Source organism: Microcebus murinus, chromosome 21, assembly GCF_040939455.1.
Source record: "Microcebus murinus isolate Inina chromosome 21, M.murinus_Inina_mat1.0, whole genome shotgun sequence".
NCBI lineage: Eukaryota > Metazoa > Chordata > Mammalia > Primates > Cheirogaleidae > Microcebus > Microcebus murinus.
This window is the reverse complement of record NC_134124.1, coordinates 8962906-8974989: the sequence shown is the minus strand read 5'-3', so window position 1 is coordinate 8974989 and position 12084 is coordinate 8962906. Positions and strand designations below refer to the sequence as shown.

The window sequence follows — 12084 nt, the reverse complement described above, 5'->3', positions numbered from 1 at the left end:
AAATTTGATTATATAGGTTATCCACCATATGAATTCTCAAATATAAGTCTGATGTCTTGTGCTGATCCATTTGTGCCATGGCAAAAAGGATGGGGGTTATATAATTGGAAGGTTTTTACATTGTAGGTGAAGTAGCATGATACTAATTTAAGGTAAACTGTGACAAGAAAAGGCTGTGTATTGTTATTCTTAGAAGAAATACTCCTAAAAATGTTATAGATAAAAAATCAATTGAGGATATAAAATTGAATACCAAAAAATACACAATTAAGTCGCAAGAAAATAAAAAATGAGAAACAAAGGAATTAAAGCGAAGTATACAAATAAAAAATGTGATAGATACACCATATAAATAATAATATTATATAAAAATGGAACAAACTCTTCAATTAAAAGGCAAAAATATTCACACTGGATTAAAAAGCAAGATCTAACTCTATGTGGTTTGCAAAAGATGCTTTTTAATATAAAGGTTGAAAATAATAGGATCAAAAAAGATATATTGTACAAACCTTAAGCATAAGAAATATGGCATGACTATACTAATATCAGACAGGCTAACTAGAGACTAAAAGGGACATTTATAATGATCAATATCAACCTATCAAGAAGATAAAATAATTCTACCAATCTGTACATTAATAATAGAGCTTCAAAATACATGACATTAAAACAATGCTAGAACTGAAAAAGAAATAGACAAGTTTACAATCATAGTTGAAGATTCAATAGCTTTCTCCTAGTAATTGATAGAACATGGAGAAAAATGTTAATAATAAAGATTTAAGTAACATTATCAAGCAACTTGGTTTAATTCATACTTATAGAACACTATACCCAATAACTGTAGATTACAAATTTCATTCAAGTGCACATAAGAAACTCACCATAACTTATATGTTGGATTTTTTTAATGACTCAACAAGTTTCAGAGGATTTAAATTATACAGAGTATGTTCTCAGACCAAACAGAATGATTTCGGATATCAAAAATTATATCTTCAGATAGTTAAAAATTAAGCAACACACTTCTAGTTAAGCCACAGGTCAAAGAAGAATACAATAGGACAATTACAGATAAATTCAAACTGAATGGTAACAAAAACAAAATACATCAAAATTCATGAAGTGCAGGTTAAGTATTTATATAGAGGAATTTATATCTTTAAATTATATTTTTATATATCTTAATTTAATTAGAAAAGAAAGTCTAGAAGTCAATGATCTAAGCTTTCAGAGAAGCAAGAATAAGAAGAGAAAACTAAATTCAAAGTAGATAAAAGAAATAAAAACATAAGAGTGGAAATCAATAAGATAGAAAACAGAAAATAATTGGAAAAGTAGCAAAGCCAAGAGTTGGTTTATTTTAAAAGATTAATAAAATTGATACAGTCACAGCAATGCCAATAAAGACAAAAGGAAGGAAAACTTAAATTACTAATATCCAGAGGGAAAAGGAGGCATCACTCTAAATATATTGAGAGAATGACAAAGGAATATCATCAATAGCTTCATGTCAATAAATTCAGCATCTTAGATAAAATAGGCAAATTTGATTTCAAAGCAAGTTAGCTGACACAAGAGGAAACGGAAAATCAGAATCGCAGTATATCAGTTTAAGAAATTGAGTTTGCTTTACCCTAAAATCAAAGTAAAAAAAAAAAAAAAAAGAAATTGAGTTTGCAACTCAAAATATTCTCACAAAGAAACTGTCACTCATGGATGGCTTCTGCAGTAATTTCTATCAAAACCATAAGTAGATTAATAAATATCTTATACAAACTCTTTCATAAAATTGAGGAGGAGGAAACAAATTGCCAACTCATTTTATGAGACCAGGAGAACCCTGAAACTAAAATTGGACAAGAGTATTATAAGGAAAAAACTGTAGACCAATATCTCTCATGAACATAGATGGAAAAATTCTCAACAAAATAAGCACACTGAATCTATCTAACAACTACTATTTTTAGCATGTTACCTGGAAGGAAAACATATAAAAAATGTGCCTCGTCAATGACAGTCATACAGGTGCTATTCTATTCCCAGTCTTCAGAACTCTATCTCACCAGATCTGTTTGGATACCTTTGTAGTCTTCGAGTGTTGTTCCTGCTCTCTTATATTTGGAATGGTGAGGAACTTGTTTCAGATTTTACTGCTCAAATCCAGCTGTGACCACTATTGCTACCACTGTGATGACCATTTGAACATAAGTTGGAAACAACAAACAACCAGGACATGAGTGAGGCAAGTGTTTCAGATACAAATATTAGGAGATTACCCAAAAACTTATTATTAAAGATGAATATTATTTGATGCAATATTCTTAAAATTGAAATGTAATGCAAAAATCCATGAGGAACAAAATGTCAAAATTTTAAATAAAGACAGGAGCCACCCTGAACTTGCATACATTGGCTTCACTGATCTCACCCTAATCCTGATCCTGTTAGATCCTATTGTCAACTTTATTGTAACCTGAACTCACTGGGCAAAAAATTACTATGTCTACTTTATAGTTCCTTTTCCTGGGCTGCCTTTTCAAGGCCAAAGGGCCACCAAAATTCTAGATCCAATAGTATTGGGATTGTTAAATTTATAAAGAGAAAATCTCCTTTAGTTTGCAAATACAACCTCTGCCATAATATACTGTTAATGCCAACTTTATTATATATATTCATGCATTAAAGAAAAAGCATCTTAATATGGAAAAGTTTTGTAAAAGCAATGTTACTCTGGTATATATCCCTGCATGCAGTGCATCTCCACTAACTGCTAAAGCCACACTCAAACACACACACCCACACCTATACACATGCACAAATACACATACATACAAACACACAAAAATACACAAATATTCTAGGTGCATCTATGGAGTTCTAAAATTGTTTGGAGTATTATTATTCATGTATCATGATAGATTTTCTTGATTTTTTGTGACTATGCTGATAACCTGGGAGTAATGTTTTTTTTTAGGTATTCCAGTCTAATCTAAGACAGACAAAAGTATTAATCCTTTGTTTATAAAGTAGGATAAAAAAGGAGTAGTACTGACACATTGAGATCTCTGGGCCTATTTTAAAACATGTACATGAGAAGGTTGTTAGTAATTAATCCAAATATTTTATTTGGAAAAGTTAAGAGAAAGACCAAATCTAAAATATAGTAATGAACTCCCTTCTCTCATTTGGTATGGAAGTTAATATCACCTTGAAAATGGCCCCAATTGCCACCATATTACAGGACTAGTGGATGCTAGCAATAATAGCTTGTGGAAAATGTTATTTGCTGTTCTCTAGCTCATTAAAAGACATAATGGGGAATATAGATATGGGAGCAACTTTTGAAAATGCCAGAATTCACCACACTTTTTTTTTTAAAGCCTGAGTCAGTCAGATAATGATTACTGCAGTCAGAAGGATAGAAACAACAACAACAAATTCGCATAATTAGGTCACTTTGCTATTGCACCTCTTCCTCTGACATATTACTAAGGGGACATCTAGGTGTGTGAGAAAAAAGTCCACTTAAAAAATATGCTACTGGGATGGAACTGGAAAACATTATCCTAAGAAGTATCTCAGGAATGAAAAAACAAGCACCACATGTTCTCACTAATAAGTGGGAGCTAAATGATGGATACACAAGGTCATAAAGTGGTGTAAGGGACATTGGAAACTGAGAAGGGGCAGGGTGGGAGTGGGTAAGGGATAAAAACTTACCTACTGGTACAATGTACACTATTCTGGTGACAAGCACAGTAAAAACTGTGACTTCAGCATTAGGCATTATACAATTCATTCATGCAACAAAAACATTTGTATCCTCTTAATATTTTGAAATATAAACTTTTAAAAACATGCTAATGGCTATTGTGTTAGACATAATGAATGTTGTAAGAAATATTTTGAAGAAGAAATAGGTGTTACAGTCCTCACTGATACTACTTCCTGTGTTATTGAGATACGATGTATCTGTTGCCTTGATTATGAAGCAAAAGTCCTTTAATTTTTGTGGACACATAAAACACAAGAATTATGTAAAAATGTTAACTATGATTTCCTTAACTTCAAATCACTGGTTTTGGTGAATACTGGCATATGTAGACATTTATTTACCTTTCTTTTCCTAGGGAGGGCATAGATTTCCTGCCCACATTGCAATCATATAAAACAAATGGGAGCAGTCATATTATTAAACAAACAAATGAAAACCCCCTGCTTCCTGGCCCCAACTTGTACCTGATATAGGCCCACCAGGATTTCTAAACTTGGGACCAGAAAAGGCATGAGTCAATTTATAATAATAATTTTAAAAGAATGTTTAGGCTCTTGAAATGTGAGATCATTTTTCTCCTGTGGAGGAAGCTGATCTGCAGCAAAATAATAATGACAGCAAGTAGAAGAAAGCAAAGAACAGATAGGATAGAGAAAATGGTTTTTTAAGTACGTGTTTCTAATTGGTTTTAAGGCTCTACCATTCACTGAGTTTTGATTTCCAAACATATCTTAAATTGTATTACATACCCCAATATCCTCTGAATAAATTCTGGGGTTTTCCCCTTGAGCTAGTTTTAATTGGGTTTCTGTTGATTAAAACCATAAGAACTTAGATTAACACAGAGCTATTAAGTTTGCAAGGGAACTTTCTGATTAGTACATTTTCTGTTACCAGGTAGTTTGAATTTCTAAAAGTCATATTCAAAGCAGAATATAAGAGATATGCAGAAGAATATATGGTTCTCAAATATGATTCTGAATGTTTAGAGCAATAGTGACAATTTGAGGAATAATATTTGGGGACAGGCTAGTTGAATGACACAAGTTCCTTGAAATAAAAAAAAAAATTTAAAAAAACATGCCCAGAAACATCTTTAACGTTCATTCGAGGTCTGCCAAAACTAGGAATGTCTGATTTCCCTGAGATAGATCAGACATTTAACAATTGTCAGATAAAAATTTCTCATCAGAGAGAACTTGATTTCATATGTCTTTTTATTTTATGGCAAATGTTATATGAAAGAATATTGGAGCATATCCAGGACTGCCTATTTGGGCATTTTCAATCATTTTAATATCTTTGGTTCTTGACTTGCTCATTCACATTTGAGAGCATATGACACCAAGGGGGCTCCCATAGCCAAAAATAAAATTTCTGCAGTAATTTCCAGGCTACTGATACAACAATGAAGATGATATCCTGATTATTTTTTGTTACATTTCCCAGCTTAAGGAGTTTTGTGAAGATTTAATTTATGTACAAGGAGTATTGCAATGAGGCCTGTCTCTAAGTTAAATTCTCATTAACCATCACCAAAGTAAATTCTCACTGAATGTAATTTTGATGTGTTTGGGGAAGAAAGACACAAACATCTCCCTAAACAGAATGGAAATACATACATATGAAAAGAGTTCTCTCCATTCTTTTTCCTATATTGGTGCCTAGATTTTGTTGGTTTTACAGGAAAGTGATCCTTTTTTTTAAGGAATAGGCATTAAGTTAACAAAAGTATATACTATCTTTATGTCTCATTTGTTCTTTTGTGAAGAAAATACATCATTACACAGTTGTCATCCAGGATTGTAAAACAAATTAGGGGGATTATTCCAAGGATAACTCATAACACTCCATCATGACTTCATAATATCCAGTGAGTTCCCTACTAACATGATCAAACTTTTAACTTTTAAGAAAATATTTTCTCAAAATTTAGTCATCAAAGTAGGATCATCTTATATACATTTAAGTAGTAGCATTAGTTAAATTTTCTAGAATAATTTCCATGTTTATAGTAATAGAAATAGAAGTGCTATGATGATATTTTCAACAGTGGTTTGAAGGATAGTGAAGAAATACTGTAGCTTATTTTCATTATATAAAAAATATAGTTAATGGGATTCTCAGGAAACTATTTCCCCCATTTAAATGTATTTTTGGAAGAAATTCAAATTCTCCAATTTCCAATTATTGGAATAAAGTATCTCTCACTTTATGAATGCTATCATGTGATCACAAATACCTATGTACTCTGTTTAGGAAGAGAATAAAAGCAAGGAGGGGAAATAAGGAAAAAAGGGTCAATGGCCTTGGATTAATACTATAAAAGGCAAGTTGGAACTTATAGAAATCTTAAAGGGAGTCTACAATGTCTGGAAGAGAAAATAGGAGGAAAAATGAATGGCTATGTTTATGTTGATGAAAAAGTCTCTATCCTGGTAGTTTCCAAAAATCTTCATTCACTATTCTTAACTTTCATTCACTAAAAACAATGACTTGTCACTCATGTTCAAAACTGTTCTAGGTGCCATCTGTGACATAGAGGAGAATTGGTTTCTTATCCTTTCACCAGCCATAATCCACCAAAACTCATAGATTGCTGATCTGCTTAAGAAGATCAGGATCCATTTTTAGACAAATTTACTAAGTGAAATTTTTAGTTCTGCTATTTCTCTGCCTATGAGAAAGACATATTCTGGATTGCTGCATAAATGTCATATTTCATCTTGCTAAGGACACCATTAATAAAGATTTAAATTATGCTTGGCATATATCATTTCACCTTCTCATTCTATTCTCCCAAACTCAACTTTTGGAGATGCTACTATCCATGAACATTTCTTTGAAAATTCAATTATTTGTGTGTGTTTGCCAAATTGGGAGATAATTGAATGAAGATATAAATTCAACTGCAGTACTTCAGAGCACTTTCCCTTGATAACACCTAAGGCAAAACAAAACTACTTTTCTGACAAGCATCTCACACATCTTAAATAGACAGCTTGGGACCTCGTCAGACAACTATGTAAAAAAGTCAAAGTGAAAAAGAAATTGCCTTTACCAAGAAATGTAGCAATCTACCCAGGGAGATTTCTGCTTTCAAGACTAATCCTCCATGGCTTACAGCTCTACTCTTTGGGCTCCTGGCTCCATCCTCTACACCATCCTTCCTTTTTCATTAGTGGTAGTACATGTTTTACTTAAGTAGTTTCAATAGAATGCTTTTTGCTTGTAGAATTTGGAGGTACAACAGCTTTATTTAATTTGTTCTCACTATCCCTTTCAGTTCAAGCTGGTTTCTGCTGATATAACATTCTCAAGAACTGTGTGGGTCTCCTGTGTATGTCACAGAGTTTACTTCATTAGATAAAAGACTCCTTCACAGTTCTTCCTGAATAATTCACTCTATATTCCTGACTTCTGCTGAAGTGACTGAAGATATCTATGTCACATGGCTAGTCTCTTCAAAGAGTCTTCCATGTGATTGACTAATCCTTTCAAGGCACTGGTAAAATGTTATCCTGCTATATATACCCTTACCTTTCTCTAGTCCAGAACATGCATTCCTGGAAGTAAATCTCCTAATTTTAACATCTTTTGCAATCTGAATAGGCTGAGAATTTCCCCAGTCATAAGGTCCTGATTCATTTTTGTTTTACAGTTCTTACCACAATCTAATTCCTCTCATAATTTTTCCCCCTCACATTTTACTACCAGCAGCAAGAAAAACACAGGCTACCCCTTCAACTCTTTGTCTGGAAATCTCCTTAGCTAAATCTCGAAGTTCATTGTTTAGAAATTCTTATTTCCACATAATGGCAGGACTCAAACTTAAGCTAAGTTTTCTGCCACTATAAGGAAGGATTCTCTTTCCTCCACTTTCCAATACCATTTTCTTTGTGTCTGCACCCTCATCAGCAGAGACTTTAATTTCCATATTTCTACAGTCTGTTTAAAATGATTTATTCCCTAAGGCAATATGTGTTTCTCCACCATGCTCCTCCTCTCCTCCGAGTCCTTACTAGCAGACTTGTTAACATCATATTTCTACTAACAGTCTGTCCATAGCAATCTAGGCTTTTTCTATCATGCTTCTCAAAATTCTTCCAGCCTCTCTCCTTTGCCCAGTTGAAAAGCTGCTTCCACATTTTTAGGTATTTGTTACAGCAGCATCCCACTTCTAGCTACCAAAATGTATAACACCAGAGAAACAGAGCCAGCAGATATAAATTGAGAGATTTCTTGCAAGGAAGTCACTTATTTGATTGTGAAAGATGGCTAGACAAGTTCAAAACCTGTATGGCAGGTAGTTAGCAAGGGCAAGCTGGAACTCTGGTGCAAAAGCTGAAGCTGCTAACAGCCAGGCAGAATTTCTTCTTTAACTCAGGGAAGAGTCAACTCTGCTGTTAAGGTCTTTTAATAAGGCCCACCTGGAGGCTATTCTCCCTATTTTAAGTTTAGCTGATTGGCAACATTAAGTCCATTTGAGCTTTAATTTCTCTCTCCAATATAACATATTCATAGGTTCCAGGGATTGGGATTTGGACATCTTTGGGGGCCATTATTTTGCATACCACATTATTTTATAGTATCTACAAAATTGAGAAGCTCCTGGAGATAGAGGAGTCCCGACAAGAGTGCAGATTTTTTTTTCTCTAAATCATTCAAATCCTTCACCAGCATATCCTTTAATAGATTTCATTTGGTTAACTAATATTAATTCTACAATGTATTTTCTTTCAAATTCCTTTTCAACCAGAACAATGTCATCATCCCAAGGCAAATAGATGTTGGCATGCTGTGTCATCAGAAGCTCCTCTAAGCCCAGAATTTAAAGCTCCCTTTAAATTTCCCTACTGTAGAAAAGGAAAATTGCAGGAAATGCATTAGTTGGTCTTAGAGTCTATTGGCCTTATGGAAAGTCCTTAACATAGTTAACCTGGGTGTCAGTAACCTTGCCTAGCACTCTTAACAGGATCATAACTTTAGTTAGACTTAAGGAAGAACCCACAAGTCTTTTCTACATTAATTTAGATATGAAAGAACAGATGATGCAGGTAAGTTTTTAAGTGATGTCAAATATATTTTAGAGTGAAAGTTAATTATTACAAATGTGATCTTGAAATGAACAGCTTGAAATTATCTATGTTGCTGCCTATTGGGAAAATGAAAATCCCAATAGATAACTTGGAAGAAACTGGGTAAATATGAAATGATTCCACACCAAACAGAAATAGGGTTATTGAAAACTCAGAGTTGTGCAAATAATAAAAACCAAAGACTTCCAATATTTTAAAAATAAAGTATGATTTTAAAAAGCATATGTTATTATGTAGTGCCATACAGTCTGAAGTGTACTTTTAAAATTAGAGTTATATTTATTAGGTGGGATTACCTTTCACATTATCCTTCAGGAATGAGTATGAAAATTTAATCAGAAATATGAAATATCTTGCTATAAAATATTCACTAATAATACAATAATTGGAAAGCTAATTCTGTAACAACCAGCCCAACAACAACAAAAAAGAGTACTAGCACGAAAGACAACATTATAGAAAAAAGAAAAACAGGTAGAATTAAACACTACTATAGAGTTAAAGAAAGCAAGCAAAAAGTAAGGAAGACAAAACTACTGCAGACAGTATGGAAGTTTCAGATACCTAATTATTCTGGAAATTCTGGTTTCCTCCTAGAATCCTGGTCCAGAATATGGGGGAAGATAGGCTTCAAAAATTTGAACTCATTACTCTCAGAGTCTCCCGTCAGACACACCTCATACTGGTAGCTCTGGGACAGGGTCCCCGCGCCGCTGACGTCCACCAGGTGGCCCGGAAAGCGGCCCTCAGGCACCGAGCAGCGACCCCCCGAGGCCGCCCGGTCCCTCCTGCACAGCCGCACCGCCACGAACAGCAGCACCGAGAACAGGAAGAGCGACGACACCGCGGCCAAGGCCACCACCAGGTAGACGGTGAGCGAGTCGGCCTGGGCCTGGGCCGGGGCCGCTTCCGGCGGCGGCAGGTAGGGCTGCGAGAAGCCGTCCACCAGCAGCACGTGCAGCGTGACGCTGGCAGACAGCGCGGGCTCGCCACTGTCCCTCACCAGCACCACCAGCCTGTGCCTGGCCGCGTCGCGCTCGCCCAGCGGCCTGGCGGTGCGCACCTCGCCGTTGTGCGGCCACACGCTGAACAGCCCGGGCTCCGTGGCCTTGAGCAGCTGGAACGACAGCCAGGCGTTCTGGCCCGAGTCGCCGTCCACCGCCACCACCTTGCTCACCAGGTAGCCGGCCTCTGCCGCCCTGGGCAGCAGCTCGGTGCAGGGCGCCGAGCCGTTCTGCGGCGGGTACAGCACGAAGGGCGGGTTGTCGTTGTCGTCCAGCACCGCCACGCGCACCAGCGCCTCGCTGCGCAGCGCGGGGGAGCCTCGGTCTGCGGCGCCCACGCGGAACTCGAACGCCCGCAGGGCCTCGAAGTCCAGCGACCTCAGGGCGAACAGCTGCCCGTTGTCCGCGTTGATGGAGACCAGCGAGGCGAGCGGCAGGTGCGGGTCGCGGGGCGGCAGCAGCGAGTAGGTGACCTGGGCGTTGGCGCCCGAGTCTCTGTCTGTGGCGCTGACGCTGCCGATGTGCAGGGCGGGGCTGTTGTTCTCGGGGACGAACAGGGTGTAGGAGGGTTGGGAGAAGGCGGGGGCGTTGTCGTTGACGTCGGAGACCAGCACGGTTATGGTGTGCTCCGTCTTCAGCCTGGGAGTCCCCATATCGGTGACAGTGATGGTGATGTTGTACTGGGCTCTAATCTCTCTGTCCAGAGCTCCCTCGGTTACCAGCCTGTAGAAATTTTCAACTGAAGGTTTCAGCGTAAAGGGAACATCATCCTGAATTGAGCAAACCATCTTTCCGTTTTCCCCGGAGTCTCGGTCTCGAATCCTAAACAGAGCCACTTCTGTCTCGGGGGAGTTTTCTGGAATAGGGCTTGTAAGTGATGAAATGGTTAATTCTGGGGCGTTATCATTAACATCTAGCACCTTCACAGAGACTGAGCATTTTCCAGAAAGTCCCCCGCCATCGGATGCCTGTATATCTAGCTCATATGAGGATATTGTCTCAAAATCTAGTTTTTTAATTAGTCGAATTTCCCCCGAAAGGCGGCTTAGTTCAAAAGTTTTGCTTATCTCCTGAGGACTATAAAAAAGAGAGTATGAAATCTCTCCATTTGTCCCGGCGTCTAAATCCCTAGCCGAGACCCTGGCGACTAGAGAGCCTACCGCGCTGTTCTCGGGGACCTGCACCTCGTAGAGCGTCTGCGCAAACTCGGGGGCGTTGTCGTTGACGTCCAGGACCAAGACGCGGATCAGGGAGGTGCCAGAGCGCGGCGGAGAGCCACCATCCAGCGCTGTCAGGGTTAACCTGAGCTCTGCCTGCTCCTCGCGATCCAGCTCTTTGTCTAGCACCAGCTCCGGGTATTTGGAGCCATCCCCCCGGGTGCGAGTGGAAACATGGAAATAAGAGTTGAGACCAACATTGTAGCTTTGAACGTTGTTGTTGCCCACGTCCCAGTCCTGAGCCTTTTTCAAAGGAAACACAGTTCCAGGAGGGCTAGTCTCTAGGATTTTCAGAATCATTTCTCTTTCAGAAAATTCAGGAGAGTGATCGTTTATGTCTCTCACCAGTAGCTCAGCTCGAAATACTTCCAAAGGTTTTTTCAGTAACACTTGGAAATGCATTACACAGGGCTCAGTGGGGCCGCACAGCTCCTCCCGGTCCAGTTTCTCGCTTAATATCAACTCCCCGGTCTGCAGCTCCAGCTGCAAGCGTGGTTGGTTATCCTCAGAGACCACCTGGGCTCCCCGCGCAGATAGCTCCCCCACTCCCAACCCTAGGTCCTCGGCCAGGTTGGCCACAAAAGAGCCGCTCTCTGTTTCCTCCAGCACAGAATAGCGACGGGGTTCCCAGCCTGCCCCAGCCACTCCCAGTAAGAGAATGAGAATCAGGACTTGCCTTTGTTTAGGAAAGCACTCCCCTCTGGCCTCCATCTCTCCTTCTGCACGCGCCTTTCCAGGAACGGGGTGGAGAACCACCTCAGGGACTGATGGGACTGACCGATCTCTCAGTTGACAAACTGTCCGGAAAGGTGGGTGAGTAACATTCTCTAGAGACTGACTGGTCTGAGCTCTGCTTACAGGCTTTTTCTTTTCGGCTGAAAGAGGTCTGAAGTAAGTAGTGCCGAGCATTTAATGGATTTTTTTCGAAGCCTTAGCCTGCAGCGCCACCATGCGTTGTCTTTACTTCAAAACGAATTGCTACA

The 12084-nt window shown here is 38.5% G+C and overlaps 1 protein-coding gene across 5 annotated transcripts in view; it reads right to left on the bottom strand.

Annotated features, from left to right (window-relative positions):
• The window catches only part of LOC105862567 (protocadherin beta-15), a 21590-nt gene extending 9506 nt beyond the window's left edge, over positions 1–12084 (bottom strand). For all 5 annotated transcript variants that reach the window (XM_075996149.1, XM_075996147.1, XM_020282344.2 and 2 more), the window contains exon 1: positions 9557–12084. In XM_075996149.1, coding sequence (XP_075852264.1) covers positions 9557–12010 — 2454 coding nt within the window. In that variant the 5' untranslated portion in view covers positions 12011–12084. The remainder of the gene's footprint in view (positions 1–9556) is intronic.